Here is a 17,844-nt window from a genome sequence, read left to right on the forward strand (position 1 = left end):
TTCGCTTTTATTATGGCGCATACTCTGTTGACCTTCTCGGGATTTCGCGCAGTATTGCAGTTCCAGCTCCGCCAAGTTCGCCTTTACTCGCAGCAGTCAATAGAGCATTCAATCCCTTCCGTTTATCTATTCTCTCCCACGATTCCGCAGTCAGTCAGATCTTATGACGCCTTCTCGGGACGTGGCTGACGACCTGTCTAGTGCCAAAAGAAAAGAGCATTTTTGATGGCCACCCAATACTCACCGATATTCTCAGGCGGGTTACTCAGTGTATCTACCGTCCGTTCAGCAAGATACCTATCCCGCTGTCGAGTGACAGCTGGGTCATAGAAATTATTCCGTTACCAGAATGTCCAGCTTATATGGTTGGGGTTCTCGCTCGAACTGGAGGAAGTGAAGGGGCCGTAGATCCCGTTGTCGAAGAACGTACACACATTCCAAAAAAAAAACTATTTTATTTCGAATAGTCGAAGGTTTTTGGCGGGAATTCAGTTCCTATTTGAGGCGTCGCTGACGTTTCGGTAGCAATAACGTTTCCAAATTTGTAACCTCTTACGACAATCGGGGAAGATTTTAAGAGCATTCTTAAGCCCCAACTCTTAGGGTGAGTATCACATGCACTTATTTTGTTATCGTTAACGGCAATTCCTTCGGCAAAAAAGTGCCCTAAGAGACTTGAAAAATTATAGTAGCAACCGCCGAAATTAGGGAAAAGTTCGAAATTTTGAAAGCAACCCTAATAAACTAATCAAACCCGCAGTGGAAAGGTTGGACCCTTTAATCAAGTTATACGAAACATGCATTGCAGAGGGACTTTCCCAGTATTATGAGAGTTGCAAAAGCTTCTTTCATCCAGGAATCTCGGACACCGAAACGTAACATGCTCTAAATCTTGGATGTAGCAGCGCTTTCGAGACAGTCAGGAGACTTGACCAATCGGATGCAATGCAAATACTTCCTATAAGCTCCGTGGAACTGTTTCAGGTGGTAATTCAGTTCTTCCTGTCTCCGCTCCAATCACCTCTTAATATACGGAATCAGTGTATGGTTTCAGTGGTCGTTTTCCTCGGAATCAGCTGATACGTTTTTAGGCATGCCATTCTCTTTCTGTGGAGTGATGGAGCGAGAAATGGCTACGCTTAAATTAAATTTCAAATTTGTAGTCTATTTTCCGGGAAGGTTATCTACTTGGCTCAAAATGCTCGGATGTAAGTTACTCAAATATCCAATTCGGCTACCTGGAACCAAAACTGAAGGTTCTTACCAAGAACTGTTATCACCAGTTGATTTTGTCCGGAACTCGAATCTTCGATTCCTAGAGGATAATTCCTGCACATTTTTCCCTTGCCGCCCTGAAACCAGAAACTACCAAATTGGTTGACTATCTTATTACCAACAATACCTGAAATAAGATTGAGTCAGTAGATACTCTTTATAACAGATAAACTGGATTATACAATCAAAAATAGCCAACTATCTTGGAGCTTTAAAAATGATCGACGAGAGATATCCCAAAGCAAACACCCAACTTATTCTGGTATAGTTTTTTTCCACTCAATAAATTGACAGCTTTAGAAGATGTTGTTGCTTAAAGGGGTCATCCCGTGTGTCAGGTTGGAGAAATCGATTTTTTTTTGGATGAATTGTATCTATATATAGTGGAGAATATGTGGGCAAAGGGATTTTCCGATATTCCGAGTCGTTCAGAAATTACAGTGTTAAACAAGTAAGGAGTTTGCAGCCGCGGCTAGAGTACTCGATGAGAAAGAGCATCGAATCTTTTTAAGGTTTTGCGTAAACAAAAAACCTTATTGAAATCGGTTTACTGTCTGTCTGTCTGTCCGTCACACGCATTTTTCTCGGAGACGGTTATAGCGATTGACACCAAATTTGGTAGAAAGGTGGGAACTGTGAACGCTCACGCGTACAGTGAATTACATCCTTTTACGTCGAATTTAAGGGGGGTCCCCATACATGCAAAAGGGGAGTGTAAAATTTTTTTTCATCAAATATAGTCATGTGGGGTATCAAATTAAAGATCTCGATTAGTACTTTTCAAAGCCGATCTTAGTTTTAACATTCGTTGGAAGGGTGGAGAGCGCGGGGGGTTGAAAGTGATCACTTCTTTAAGGGGGCCATTCTCAGAAACTACCAAACCGAAAAATTTGATATCAGGAGGCTGCCACTATATGGTGCCTGGGCTCCGAAATACCTTCCATGCCGATATCTGTTTAAATAAAGTTAATAATAGTATATTACTACAATTTTTTGTAATTGGTTAGAAAACCCCTTAAGTTCATCCTAGTACCATGAAATTTTGCAGTGATATAGGCTATAATATAGAGCATGATCTTATCAAGTTTGGTGGAAATTGCACTATTACTAACAAAGTTATAATACCTCAAATTTGTTGCTTCTTTGAAAATTGAAGACTATGAATGTCAATATCACCCGAAAGTGGATACTCTCACATAATATATGGATATATTGCGTGCTACGTACTAAGAAATACACAAAACTTTTCGTACCTGAAGCGTCCAGCTTCCGGTTTCCCGACTTGTTTACCTGTTAGTTTTTTACTTGAGGCTTATAAATTCGAACACATGTATAAATATTAAAAGATGGAAAACCAATCAATTATCTAAACTTATTTGCTGTTTGGAATAAAAAAGATAATCCAATCTAGAGTGAGCACTGAAAGGCTTTCAAGCTATACTTAGTTATATTTTGTTGTAAGTATTGTGCTGTTTGTGTGTTCAGTGATTTCTTTAAATGGATCGGACGAAGGGAGATCGCTTTAACGTTCAACGTTATGCTCGCACTAAAAAACGAGTATTTCATGGGGATCGATACTTATCAGAGAAGAAAAAGGACTTCGCATCAACATCAGCAAAGAAACTTTTAGCAAGCATGAACATGGATGTTCCAATTGCGGCAAGTTTCGTATATTGTATGTTGGATTTTACTGGAGTTTTCTCCGGTATTGCTGCAAATTTCTGCAAATAATAAAATATACGTAATAGGAAAAAAGGAATGCGTAGGACATGTCTAGAAAAGAATGGGAACGCGGCTTAGAAATGCAAAGAAGAATCACAAAGGCATTGGTGGAAAAAGGGGCTGGAAAACTTACTGATAAGGTTATTAACGACCTCACTACATTTTTTGGGCTAGCTATTCGTCGACACGCAAATTCGATAGAAGGAATGAAGCAAGAAATTTGGGCAACTTTCTTCCATAAATGTTCTACAGACGAAAAGCCTCAGCATCAAAATTGTCCAGCAGGCGAGGACAGTTGGTGCAAATGGCGCAAAGCGCAAACTAAAGGAGAACTGGATACTTTCCACCACGAGAAGGCACCTTTGACTGAAGAAGTTCAAACAGTCATCAAACCAATTTACGAAGATTTGTCACGAGATGATCTCTTGAATAGATGTTTAGGAGCAGAGACCCAGAATAACAATGAGTCGTTAAATGCATTGATCTGGACTTTCGCTTCTAAACACGTTCATTCTGGGGCCAAGGTCGTAGAAATAGCCACTTGTCTGGCTGTAATTGTTTTCAATGAAGGATTCAATGACATTCTCAAAACCCTAGTGAGAATGGGATGTCAAGTTGGTCACATATGTCAGGATTATGTCGACCGCCGTAATGAAACGCGAATTTGGCGGTCCGAACGACGATCGACTGACCTCGCTAAAAGAGCCAGAGTTGAAACTAGAGAGCATAAGACTTTTTTTTTGAAGAAACGGAGGGTGCTCTCTATGGACCAGGTATAGCAGATTAATGGTGAGTTAAAATTTTACTGTTGATAATCACATTTAAATTTTCAAATGCGTTTTTCTCGAAACTGCATCTTGAAAATCGGCTGCCACCATAGCTCAAAATCTATCCAACCAAATTCTTTGAAATTTTCACGACTTCTTTAATACATATTTCTACGGTCCGCAAACTAGGATAATTGCAATCGTACGGGTCGTTTTTTTTTATTCATAAAAAAAGCCGTAAAAAAACACCAAAATTCAAAAAATTAAGTTTAAAGGCCCACCAAAAATTTACCTTTTAATATTTTCTAATTATCCTAGTTTGCGGACCGTGGAATATTGTCCACATTAAAATGCCGTTTAGTTTTTTTTCATCAGATGAACACAGCGCCCTCCAGCGAAAACTAGCTATGATATCAAGCTGAAAAATTTATCACATATACTAGAGATCGGTAAACATATGGTGAAAAAATCACGTTTCTATCTTTATCCAGTCCTCCAAAACAATTTTTCAAAAAAAAAGGCAAAAACAAAACAGCCTTCACACGGGATGACCCCCTTAAGCCACACACGTTATCGGTATCTGGATAACCTAATTAATTATGGAAGTAGTCCACTTAGTGGGGTGGAGTTGCTAATTTGTTTCATTGTTGCCTTAAATGCTGTTGGTATCACCAGGGTCCGGTTTACTCAGCACTATGGAATTTCCTCTGTCAACCCTTATGTTTTATTAATCTCTTCCTCTTATAGTATTAGGTATCCATGTTGCCAATTAAATCTGCGTTTTATGGAGGATTACGAGTGCTCAAACTAAAATTATGATGTAATCCTATGCATCCAGTCTATTCAGATATATGAAACTCAAAAATGCCTAGGGATCTGTCCCCAATAACGCATGTAATATTCTCATTAGCCTTTTCGCTGTTAGCCTACCAACGCCAACAAACACAAGAGTGATAATCTTTAATGATAGGGTAGGTTAATTAATAAGCAAACAAGCAGGAGCAGACAGTGTACATACTCGTATGTGCTAACTTGATACTTTAATGCCTCCCGGGCAGATAAGGGATCTACAGGAATTTACGCATGTATCGCGCTCAAGCCAGTGTCAAAAGCATACATCGATTCAATAAAGATAAAGTTTCATATTTAATATCAAATTTATGGCGGGGGCGCATGGGTGGAAATCATTAGCATGCCTTGAAGAGGATTTCACGCCACCTAGTCAATCCTATTTTCGCACCTGACGTAGGTACTATGACTTGTTCTATTTCCTAGAATTCTCAGGACTGGTAGCTAAACCTACGACATGGTGATTACCTACGATATGGTGATTATCTAATTAGTGGTTAATTAAAGATTTCCCTGGTTAGCTGATTGTTAGTTATTAAGGTACAAAAATAATTTTCCCAGATGAAGTCATATTCCAATGAAATGTGATAGATTTAGGTTTGACTCTTCCAAGTCAATGTTCCATAAAATCTCATCATTATATAATATTATATCTTCTCATCTATCTTATGAAAAAATAATTTCTTGTGGTTCCATGCTATCTGTCGGTTTACACTTTCCGTTTTTATGTCAATTTGGAACTCATTTATGCACTCAGTTGCTCGATTATGAAAATGAGGAATGGGATGAGAAGTTCATATTGATTGTCAGCAGAAAATGATGGTGACTGAAGGACATGACGAGGAACGTTTATTTGGAGAGTTATAATATAATCGACAACGCAAAAAGCCCCAAAATTTTGTATTAGATGGAACTGCGCGTTAATGAAATCGTTACTGTCAGTTTGTTTATCTGATCGTCTTTCTGCCTGTCAGTCGGTTTGTTTTCTTCTGGAAATGGAAATTCTTAGAAGACATTGGAATACATATATGTTACCAGCGTGTGTGATTTTCTTTCTCTTGATAAATCTATGGCAATGAAAGAAGGCATGCTATGGATCTACCAGGATACTGCCGCAGCTAGGACAGTTAGGTGAACTTAGGATTCACCTAAGAAAACCTCTGCAGCATTAATAAATCAGTATGGTTCTGGATGTTGGCCGACTATAAAAGGCAATGAATGGCGTCTTGCGGTAATGGAGACGAAGATGCTACGTTGGACTAGGGGCGTCACACGTTTAGACCACATCCGAAATGAGGATATTCGCGATCGTTATGGGGTTGCACTGATCGTGGAAAAGTTGCGGGAGAGGCGTCACGCAATTCGTGCCAACGAGAATTCACTTGCCAAGATTGGTCTGAATATCGAAGTCCATGGTAAACGATCAAAAGGCAGACCTAAACAACGGTGGCTTGATACGCTATATGGGGATTTGAAAGCCTCGAGATTGCACCCAAATCAGGCATTCGATAGAGCCAAATGGCGAAACCGATCACGACGAGCCGACCCCGCTTGTAAACGGGGCAAAGGCTGAAGGAAAAGAAGATTGTAGAATAAAAATTGTAGTTGGGAGTAAGCTACTGGTCTATCAATCGTAGGCTTGACTACAAATAGAAGACAATATCTAATCTTTCTGCAGAATCCTTCACTCGTCGAGAGAAATTGAGTGAGGTTGTATGTAGTTTATCTCCCGTGTCTTCTTTGGGTACAGCGGTGAGAACCATTCCCAGAATGCCCCTACTTTGTCGTGATCTCAGGAATTGAATTGACTCTGATCGACTTACTTACGGTAATTAATTGATGGATAAGTCTCTCACAACTTATGTCCTGAGTGCTGATTCATCTGTTTGTTGTGTTCACGTAGCCTTGCCATGTTTTGAATTTCGCTCCAAAGTATTTGGATATTGAATTGGAATGTTTCTGTATTTATAACCGGGTTTCCTAGCTCCTTTAAGTAGAAGCGTTTACTTGCATTTTCCATGTTCGTGATGACCATAACATTTGATACACCAACTGATACCATGGCTACTGTCATGAGAGATACCCATGATAGTATATTAGAATGATTGGTTATTCCTTGTCGTCTTTTAAAGAGTGGTGGTTGATGGTGATCCTCACTATTGGCCTCGTTCCACGGGTTTATTGTTCTCGTGGGTATTCGGCATTTATTGGCAAAGGGCGCAGTTTCACTGTTAGGCATTTTGTTACTACACGAGCTAATGCGTCCTGTCCTGGGTGTACACCAATTATTCGTGCCAATGACCACTTTGGGGCAGGAGTGTTCGCACTTTTTACCAATATCAGTATGCTCGGTTGTAGATTGGCGATTGGTTTTAAACATCTATACGTTCCGGCAGTCTGGACTGGTACTCCTGGTGCCATCGGTTCAAGAAGTCCGATGACAGTTCCTGTGTTATATTGCCATCGTCGTGGTTCATTAACGTTCATCAGGTAGTGCAAACATAGAACTCCCGATCAGAAAGTGTCCAGGAATGAGCGCATCTCCGTGAACGATCTTGATTGTTATTTAGTGAGGCTAGCGGCCTGCATGGTTTAATTTGAGCGAACATCTGACCACATCAGGGATTCGATAGAGCCAAATGGCGAAGCCGATCACGAAAAGCCGACCCCGCTTGTGAACGGGACAAAGGCTGAAGAAAAAGAAGAAGATCTGACCAATGTTTAAGGGATATGCTTTGAAGGTTTGCACTAGGTGGCGTTTCACTGAATTCCCAAAATTTTAAGTTATTACCACTTTAGGAGGTGATAAGCTTCAAATCAATTGGGCTTTTAGTTATACGTAGTTTTGTGACAAGTGATACATTTATGAATGCACTGTTTACCATTCGCTATTCTTGACATATAGCCGTTAACATTAGCTAGGAAGTTCTTTGTAAAGTTTGATGATGAATATGGCAGAGGATGATTGTATTTACTATCCAAAATGATGGGGTACTTATTGATGTTGTTTGCGTTCTGTAGCCTTCCGCCTACTCTGAGGATGACGTGTAAGCCAATGAATGGACGTAGCTGGATGATACGTGATTTACTATCCGCCGATTGCCCTTTCTTCAACTTCTGGATGACGGGTAAGAACGATCGAGTTTGCGCTATTTTATTGCACATTACACTAGCCGCTTGCAGTTTTTCCGCAATGAGATATCTTCTTCTTTCTAGTTTCCGAGGTTCGTGACAACTTCCTTTTGGGATGTGCACATTATCTGACGGGGAGTGTTCGGGTTGTCCCTCCATAACGTAAATTCGCTCAGCTTTGCTAGTGGTAATCGTTGTGTAGCGCTGTCACCAGGGTTCTTGTGAGTCCCCCTACCAAATGTCATCATTCCGTGTGCTGCTTGCTTGAATTTCATTCTCTCGATTCGCGATATAAGTATTTCGTTGAGTTAGATGGTTCGCTAGCCATAAGAGAGTAATTGTGAAATCTGTCCAGTAGTGGGTTGCAGTATTAGTCCAATTGTTACCTGAAGGCTTAACTTGATTCATCAGATTGACCAGCAATACCACGTTATTGAGCACAAACCGCGGTATGGGCTGTACAGCCTGCGGTTTTACCTTAGTTTTATCCATTGTTATCTGACTTTGGGCTTCTCAAACTACCCAAAACTTCGAATTTACATGACGGCAGCAATAGTCTTTCTTGATGCGTCACAAAGTTCATGTAGTTCTATTCGATCCTTGAAGGTGTTTGTAATCCATCTTGGTACCTGAATAACCAAAATATTAGTGAAGTTCATCAGATATTCCTGACATACCCGTGCTAATTTTGGCAGCAAGTCGTTATCCTATTTCAGTTTCTGAAACCATAACTTGCAACCATCCCAGTGGGTCAAAGAGGGATGCGACTCTTGATGCCACTCTTCTTTTAATCAGTCTTCTCATCGATAGTGACTTTGCACCAATGGCGAATATAACATGTCTCTCTATGGATGCCATTGAATGCCAAGTGCTTTTATTTGGTCGTCCAAGTTGAAGGTATGTGGGTGTACAGGTCCCCGATGATGTTCTGGTATGGCTCTCAACAATTCGTTTAGGTTCGAGCTCCATTTACGAATATAAAACCCACCCATTGCAAGCAGCTAGGTTAACTCCGTGCTGGTTTTATCGCTTCCTCGACGATATCTGCTCCAGTCATCAGATCGTTGGCATAAAAACTCATCCCGGGCAGGACGTCGCATGCGGAAATCCCTGCACCTCCATGGCCAAGTGTTTCAGTATTCTGTTCAGTGCTGTGCCGAATTTAATCGCCTTTAACCGGTAATGACGGATTACGTCCCTTTGATTTGATAGCCACACGATTCTTTGGAAGTCTGCATCCTTGTTTTGGACTCGTATTTGTTAGTACAGTTAGTTAGTTGTCATCGTTACTGGGTGCACCCGCCATCGCAAGAGAAGTTCAGTAATCGAATCTTGTATGGTCCTTCCTATCATCAACAAATCATTCAAATTATGCTGGATTAATTAATGACCGCATAATGCGGCGGATTATTATCTAGGGTAAACCAATTTCATCCTTTGGTACATCCTCCATATGTCCGCATTCTAGGTAATTTTGGAAGCATTTGTTCTAGTCCTGAAGCAGTTTTGGATTGTTTCGCATACTCTTCTCATGCGGTTTGAATTTTAGAATTGCCAAGTTACTTGATGGAACTAGGCTTGTCCTCGGGTCAAGCTTGAATGGGAGTTGCACTTGAAATCGGCCAACTTCAGTCGTCTGGTAGTTGTTTGATAGTGGGCTTCACACTTTTCTTCCTTGCTAAGCATGCCACTGGAAATTACCTCTGCCTATTTCCAAAATTTCTCTAGTCTGCTATCCATATCGTTCATGTTGACAAAACTGACGCTAATGTGATTTCCTTGTGGAGTTGTTATGGGTCCAGAGAGAATCCATCTTCTCTATTTTTAGGGCCGTTGGGGTTGGGTGAATTATTCACTTCAATAGAATATTTCCCTCCTCCCCTTTTGTAGTTTGGGTCAGCTAAATCTGCGGGAGCAACCCGATGTCAATATCTTTGACTATTGTCGTAGAAGACAGAGACTTCGTAATCGTATGGATGATTAAGGCGATGCCAATTTCGAATAGCTCAGTGGTCAGAGCACTGGGTTGTCATACGAAAGGTCGCGGTTCAAATCTCGCTGGCGGCAGTGGGATTTGTATCGTGGTTTGTCGTCGGAAACCAGTCGACTGAGCAGTGAATGAGTACCTGAGTCAAATCAGGGTAATAATCTCGGGCGAGCGCGATGCTGACCACATTGCCTCCTACAGTGTACTGTACTGTACCGTTACGGTCTGGAATGAAGTGCTCTAACACACTTCAAGGCCCTGATCAAATGTGGATTGTTGCGCCAACGATTATTGTTAATTGCCAAATCCAATATTTGATCATTTCTCTTTTATGTGCTTGCCCGTTCCATCCCCTGGTTGTACTTCCAATTCTCGATATGATAACTGAGGCACCCTTTCCTTTCAACTCCAATAGATTTGCAGCGTATTCCATGATGACCGAATTCTAGGAGTCTGGAGCTATTAGTGTTCGCAGTTTAATGAAGCCGCCGTTGACATTACGTATATGCCTGATGATGCCTGCTTCTTCTTTTATTAGTGTCCGAAAATATTGTAGCTTCTGTACCCCGGACATCTTCCCGTTGTCGTGGATAAGACACTTAAAGAGGTTTCTGAACGGAATACAAGCTGAACTAGTTTTATGGAACGTTGAAACCTTAATCTGTTCCAGTCCGATCGCATCTGCTGCTAATCATTGTAAGGTTCCATCCACTAAACCATTGGTATGTCTCGATCGCCTCTTGAGGTCCGATAGCTTTTCTGCAAATTCGATACTATATAAGTCGTATTCCGCCTCGGCTTCTTCATATTCAGTCAGATACTTATGCCAAAACTCCCTATTTGGAGTCAAGTTCTGTTTAGTTGAAAGGTGGTTGTCTTCACAAGTTTACCATTTTCGATGGGGCCGAGTTTTCCAATCCTTCTTGAAGTTCCGGATGACATTGAGGAAATACTCTAGATTGTGCTTTTGGAGGACAATGATGGCCAAAACATATCCACCGCTGGTTGTCATCACGCTGCTGCTCTCAAGTTCAAGTGGTTGTAAAATGACGAGCAACTCTAAGTGCGCCAGAGTTCTGCTTCCAATTCGTTGCAGAAGTTCCAAATCTGGTGATCGAATTTTACTTCTCCAAATACCATTATCCGGCTCGACGGACCAAAAATGTTAGGTATAAAGGTGTAGATACAAAGGTCATTGCTCTGACTTTTAGGCCGCAAGAAATAGTACCAATCCTTAAGATAGGGGCGTCAGCCAATCGGTAATTTATAAAAACAAGGATTGATAATGACTAGCAATTGTTTATTCATTTCGTTTTCCTTATTTAAAAAACTATTACCAACTTTAGCAAATTACAAACATTTGGACACAGCTAACTTGAATACAATGCATCTTTTTACATTAATGCATATTGCATTTCGATTGTATCCTCCCTGATGAACTTGGAGAACAGTAGCGTTTTCATTTTTCTTCGCTGTATTATTTGCATGTGCAGCTAATGATACGGATCGATTCAAAGGTTTGCTAGATGCGGTTTTTGCTGAGGCATCGTTCGCACATGATTGTCAAGTTTCATGATATAGGGTGAAGGGCCGGCGCCTAAAGCATATCATTTTACGAAGAGTATAGTTTAGTATGATGATTTTGCCGTTACAAAATTGGAACGCTTGTTGTGTATATAAGTCGAATATACCCGATATACAATTCGATGGGGGCTGACATTTTTTAGGGAGTAGTAGTTTGACGCGAAAGTAGCAATTTTTACCTACTATAACTTTGTTAATAATAGTAGGATTTTCACCAAGCTTCCAAAATAATGCTTTCAACTGAAGTTTATCTATTCTGCAACATTTTGCAAATATAGGATGAACTTAAGGGGGGTTCTTAAATAATTTTCGAAATAGCCTTATTTGAACAGGTATTCGTAATGGAGAGTATTTTGAGACCTAGTACCCTATTGCCGGATGACCATAATTTTTTTTAGCTATTTCGGTTGGGTAGTTTTTGAGAATGTAATTGACTCTTTTGGAGCCAATGTGAAAATTAATATCTGCTTCGAAGAGTACTACCCTCATTTAGATATATAGAAGCCACCCTTAAGTTTACCGTGCAGCAATTGTTCACAATTCCCATCTTCCTACCAAATGTTGTTTCAATTTGTACAGTCGTTTCTGAGAAAAGTGCGTGTGACAGCAGGCAGACAGTGAACCGATTAAGTTAAGATAGTGAGTTAATCATAAACTTAATATAGATCATGTTTAGGTGTAAGTCACTATGTCAAAATAAAAGCCCAAAAAACGAAATGATTAGTTTTTGTTCTCGAACTTGAAGAGGTGGCTCAGAGATAGGGATGTTACCCGAACGAAGAGATCAAACAGGAAACAGAGGTTCATTTTGTGTGTGTGGCAAATCTGGGATTATGAGAGGTGCAGAAACATTGAAGGAGTGCTGAAAAAAGTACATTGTAAATTTGGAGCTTCTAGCAAACCTTTATCTTCGATTCACCCTTTTGACAATTTTTCTTTCTTTCTTCTTACTCAATATCGTCACAAAAATTGCGCCTTCTGACATTCTAAGTTGGCGTTACCAACAATAATCCAACTTTCTCAAGATTGAATATTTCATGCGCCTCTTAAATTATAAAAAGTGAGTTTTTTTATTTCATATACCGGTATTTCGAGGACCAGATCTCAGTTTCACTCTTCCTCAGTGAGATTTTGTCTGCACTGCTTATGGTCCAGCTTGTCCTTAAATACCTAAATCCAGACCTTAATTGCTAGTTAATTTTATTACTTCATTAACCCTAAAAGACAACTGTTGACGTTTCCTAAATCACTGTTAATCCTTTTTTCCTCCCGCATCTTGTGGATGATGAAACTCTCCAATGCGTCCGATTTGCGGAAGTCATTAACCTACTTAATTACCCTTAGGTTATTCTCCGTTATTGCATGTTTCACCTTGATGATGTGTCTGGCTACCAATGATTTGAGGTCTGTTTTTTGCTTCCCTTATATGTTCGTTGAAACTCGTTGTTATTAATCTTCTAGTTTGCCCTTTATATGATTTTTCACAATCGATGCAGGTTATCTGATACATTTCGCTTTTCCCGCTGTCTTTCTTAGGGTCTTTGATGCTTCCTAATCGTGTCTTCAGTTGATATAGTCTGCTGATAGATGTCACTTCGATATGGGATTTCCTGAGGATGTTTTTCACCTGGTATCTAATTTGGGAATGGATGATAGGAACTCGACTTTTTTTAGATGACTCCGCTTGTGTAAAAAATGTCGTTAAGTTATTCCTTTCCATTTTCGTCATTTTTTACTGATTATTCCTTCTATTGTTTTCCTGCTGAACCTGTTTTTTTCGACAGTTTCACTGATGTTGCGTTTCTCATTGTTTCAACGTTTTTCTAATAAAGGTGTCGTTAGCATGTGATGGATCATTGCGTTGTAGGGTGCCATTTTTCGTGAGAAGGAGTATTGTGATGTTGCTGGGATAGTTCTCTGCGTGGATGTTGGTTTTCAGTAAATGTGGAATTCCATTTTTCCTCTGTTGTTGATGGTGAGTAAGTCCAGCACCATTCGAATCTGTTCCAACAGTCGGGCGGGATTATCAACACTAAATGGCAACGACATATCAAGCCAGTTGGTGTGGAGTTGTCATCGGGTGCTCCTGAAACTTGGCCGACTGAACGAAACATTCCTGATATGGGTGCCGGGCCACTCTAACATCGCCGGTACTGGCCGGACTAGCTCGCCCACAATGGTGGGGCCAGAACTAGCTGTTGGATTCCGACCATCTACTGTCAACTCTACTCTGAAGGGTGAAATTGCAAGGATTCACGCAACCGAGTGGAGAAATTTGGACCCTTGCCGGCAGGCAAAAATTCTTGTGAAAGAGCCTAGGGCCACTAGAGCGGCATTTTTGTTATCCCTTAAGAAGTGGGACATGGAACCCCTAGTAAGGCTTTTGACGGGACACTGCTCCTTAAACTACCATATGGAAAAGATTGGGGTGATGGTTTCGGCTATGTGCAACCAATGTGAGGAGGAGGAGGAGACGGTCCTGCACTTTTTATGCAGCTGCCCGGCATCATCAGATCTCAGACGAAGACACCTTGGCAAGGTTTTCTTCAATGAAGAATCTGCACACTCTCTGCCTCTGGAGAATGTTCTCAGATTCGCTAAAGCCTGCGAACACCGTAGGCGGGAAGCCATTGAATGGGCAACTTACGGGGATAGTACAATGGGCCTAACAATGGCCTGAGTGCTCGGAGCTGCCGCTCCCCCCAGTTAACTAAACTAACTAAGTCCAAGAAGGGTAGTTGGTGATTGTATTCGACTTCCATGGTGAATGTAATGCTCTTCAATTTGTTGAGTATGGTTTCAAGCTGGCTTCGTTTCCCAATTGCAAAAATGTTGTCAACATTTCTGGCCCAGAATTTTGGTAAAATACCAAGTTGTTTTATATGCTCCTCTATCCCCTCCATAAAGATGTCGCTGATAAGTGGTGATAGCGGATTACCCATGTTGACGACCTCTATGGTTTTGAAGTATCGATTCCTGAACATGAAGTACCCCTCACTCATACAAAGGGTAGCTGTCGTACCTTTCTTCTCCATTCCCACGATCATTCGTCGATATTAATTAGTTTTTCTTCTAAGTATGCCACTACTTCCTTTACTGGTATACTAGGGAAGAGGACTTTAATGTCAAATGAAACCCTACCTTCCTCATCCGAAAGTGTTTCCGTGTTTCGAAGTTTGCCAATGGATTCTTCCCTGTTCCTTACAATTCGTTTTCCCGTTGATATCCCTAGTTCGTTGAATCTTTGCAATAGTCATCGTGCTATCATCTGTGTTTGAGAGTTTGTCGCCGCTATGATTTCACGCATCTCATTACCTAAGTTGTGTATCTTTGGTAGACATCTGAACCGAGGAGAGACGGGTTTGTTGTCCTGAGCGCTGTGGTGTCTCTATTACGTTTGAGCATTCTTTTAGCGTCTTTTCAGTTTGTTTTATGGAGTCCAGTAGTGGATTGGTTCTTAATTCGTGAAAGTTCCCGTTTTCCGGCTCTTCCAGGACCGCTTCGTCATAATTATTTCTGTTCATAATGATTATTTTGCTTCCTTTCTCGGCTTGGAGGTAATAAACAGGTTTGCTCTTCAATTCTTTCACGAGTCTTTCTTCCATGCTCCTTCCCTTTCTTTCTACTGCTTTTTCTATTATTCTCACTATTGGTTTTCGTATCTCTTCCTTTTCTTTTTCGTATTTTATGGCAGTTGCAATGTTAATGATGATTTCTTCCTTTGGAATTTTATTGTTGCGGATCGCATAGTTGAGACCATAAGGAGTTCAGACAAAAACTTACTGAGGAAGAGGACAGTTGGTTCTCGAAATACTGGTATATGAGGAATAAAAAAACTCACTATTCTGCATTTTAAAAATAAAATTAAAAAATTTGTGTAAATCTAAATCTTATTAAAATCGATTCACTGTCTGTCTGTCTGTCTGTCACACACACTTTTCTCCAAAATGGCTAAATCGACCCGAACGAACTTTGGTGGACAGATGGGAACTATGAAATAATATAAATGTAATATAAATTTAGGTGGAGTTTAAAGAGAGGGTTCCCATACATGCGAAGGGAGGATTCAAAAAAATTTTTCACCTGGTATAGTCGTGTAGGGTATCAAATAAAAGGTATTGATTAGTACTTTCCGAAACTGGCATTAGTTTTGTCGTGAACTGCAAAGTGCATGAGTAAGGAGTCAAAATATACGCACTTAAAGTAAGACTGGACTCATTTTCGGAAACTACCCAACCCAAAAATCCGAAAAAAATCAGGAAAATGTGCTGAGATGAAATCTAGGCCTCAAAATCTGTCTCATTCCGATATCTGCTCAGATAAACTTACTAATAGTATATTACCAACTTTTAGAAATTGACTAGAAAACCCCCCTTAAATTCCCAGGATAGAGAACAATATTTCGTATTCATGTGCCAAATTTAATGGAAATCTGGCCATCAACGCCAAAGTTACAGCAGTTCAAACTTAGCAATGTCGCGCGAATTTACTGCTTCCAAAACCATGCAAATAAGATGCTGACGTCATAATTAACGGGAATAACTGACATTCACGTGAAATATTAAAATTGCATTCATGAAGAATCTACTTCTCCTCAACCCTTTTTTATATTTGATGTTGGTTAAATTCTTCGCATTTGCTAATAATATTAAACTGAGTGTGAAGCGTATGAGGTTGACTGTTATCGATACAAGGCTTTCCATCAAATGATTTATTTAAATCACTTTCTAAAAAATAGAGGGCAATGTAATTTTTAGTTATGTGACACGCAGCAGTCATGCACCCGCCCCAGCCAATGCCCCGCTCCCAAACGGGGTCGGCTCATCGTAATCGGTTTCGCCATTTTATTTTATCAAACGCTTGATCTGGATGCAATTATGAGGCTTTTAAATCTCCATCCAGCGTATTAAGCCACCGTTGTTTCGGCCGGCCTTTTGGCCGCTTACCGTTGGCTTCGATGTCCAGACCAATATTGGCAAGTGAATTCTCGTTAGCGCGAATTACATGACCATACCATCGAAAACGTCTCTCTCGCAGTTTTTCCACGATCAGTGCAATCCCATATCGATCGTGGATATCCTCATTTCGGATGTAGTCAAAACGTGTCACGCCACCAGTCCAACGCAACATCTTCGCCTCCATTACCGCAAGACGCCGTTTATTGTCTTTTACAGTCGGCCAACACTCAGAATTATAGAGAGCAGCAGACGGACGACATTGCGGTAAATTTTAGATTTGACACGTTCGCTGATAAGTGGATCATAAAGAACACCAGTTGTGGCATGCCACTCCATCCAGGTCGCATTAATGCGTGAAGCAAATGCATTACGCAGTTCTCCATTGGCTGATAGCATTGATCCGGGGTATTCAATTCGCTCAGTTCTGAGCAGGTTACTGCAGCTGACAGTACTGAGCAATTTAAATATCTCGTGTCAATGCTATCAGCCAATGGAGAACTGCGTTATGTTCCTCACATAGGGAAACGCAAAACCTTTTATATCTGAAGCGTCAAGCTTCCGGATTCCCGACTTGTTTCTTGGTAACTTTAGTCCATCCATCGTTTTCGTTCGTCTTGCGCTTCGCAACGCAAGTCGAGTTTCCCACATTCGGGGTACGCTTTCCTTCTTCTGAGCTGTCGGTGCTGGTTTTGGGAATGTCCTGTCCGATTTTTTTTCTCTTAGGTGCCTGCTGATTATTTAGAGGACGAGCTTCTTTTGAATGGATCCCTTCCTTGTTCCTGGAGCACCTGCTGCTGTCTGTCTGTCTGTCTGTTACACGCACTTTTCTTAGAAACGGCTATACCAATTGACACGGAATTTAGTGAGAACGTGGGAACTGTGAACGCTCCGACATGCAGTGATATCCTTCTACGTTAAGATTAAGGGAAGGGGTCCCCATACATTCAAAAGGGGGGTGTAAAATTTTTTTTCGTTATAAAATCATCTAAAAAACGACGCACATCACCGAAGACATAAAAGGTGTTTGTTCAAGCAACATGAGCCTTGTTTGAAATTTCCGGAAAACTGAATTGGTAAAAGCCCTCCCTCCTCTTTAGTGGTCTGGCTTATTACAAAACCCGCTTACTCCTCTCCCTAACATTATGTTGTAAAATCTTGCCTTTTTTTTCAATTTCTTAATTTTTTACAGGATTACTCATTACGAAACTGTGAGTACCAATAAATGCATGCAACAATAAAATGCATCAGAGAATTGGGATGTTACGATGACTTACAAAAGAGCTGGTGTCGTATGGTTTCTAATAATGTGTTACATTAAACTCTCATCCCCAGCTTACACTAAGGTGAGCCCACCTCAACACCATACATACTTGAAGCCACATTAATCAACTAATCACTTTTCATTCGTTCCTTTCAGAAGAACTCGACAGAATCAATAGATGGTAAGCTGGAAAAGCATTCAATTCATTTTCTTCACCTACTTTTGTATTATTATTGTGTAGGATTTTCGCGTCTTCTTTCACAATTTTACTGGGAAGATTTATGTATTTATTATTCAGTTCAATGCTTT

General features: G+C 40.5%; 1 protein-coding gene across 6 annotated transcripts in view; it reads left to right on the plus strand.

Moving 5' to 3' along the window:
* The window catches only part of LOC119654679 (platelet-derived growth factor receptor alpha), a 119,563-nt gene that overhangs the window by 45,441 nt on the left and 56,278 nt on the right, over window positions 1-17,844 (plus strand). For 5 of the 6 annotated variants that reach the window (XM_038060183.1, XM_038060182.1, XM_038060187.1 and 2 more), the window contains exons 2-3: window positions 17,464-17,617; window positions 17,692-17,716. In XM_038060183.1, coding sequence (XP_037916111.1) covers window positions 17,540-17,617; window positions 17,692-17,716 — 103 coding nt within the window. In that variant the 5' untranslated portion in view covers window positions 17,464-17,539. The remainder of the gene's footprint in view (window positions 1-17,463; window positions 17,618-17,691; window positions 17,717-17,844) is intronic. The other variant, XM_038060186.1, reaches the window with a different exon arrangement.

This window comes from Hermetia illucens, chromosome 4 (assembly GCF_905115235.1).
Source record: "Hermetia illucens chromosome 4, iHerIll2.2.curated.20191125, whole genome shotgun sequence".
NCBI lineage: Eukaryota > Metazoa > Arthropoda > Insecta > Diptera > Stratiomyidae > Hermetia > Hermetia illucens.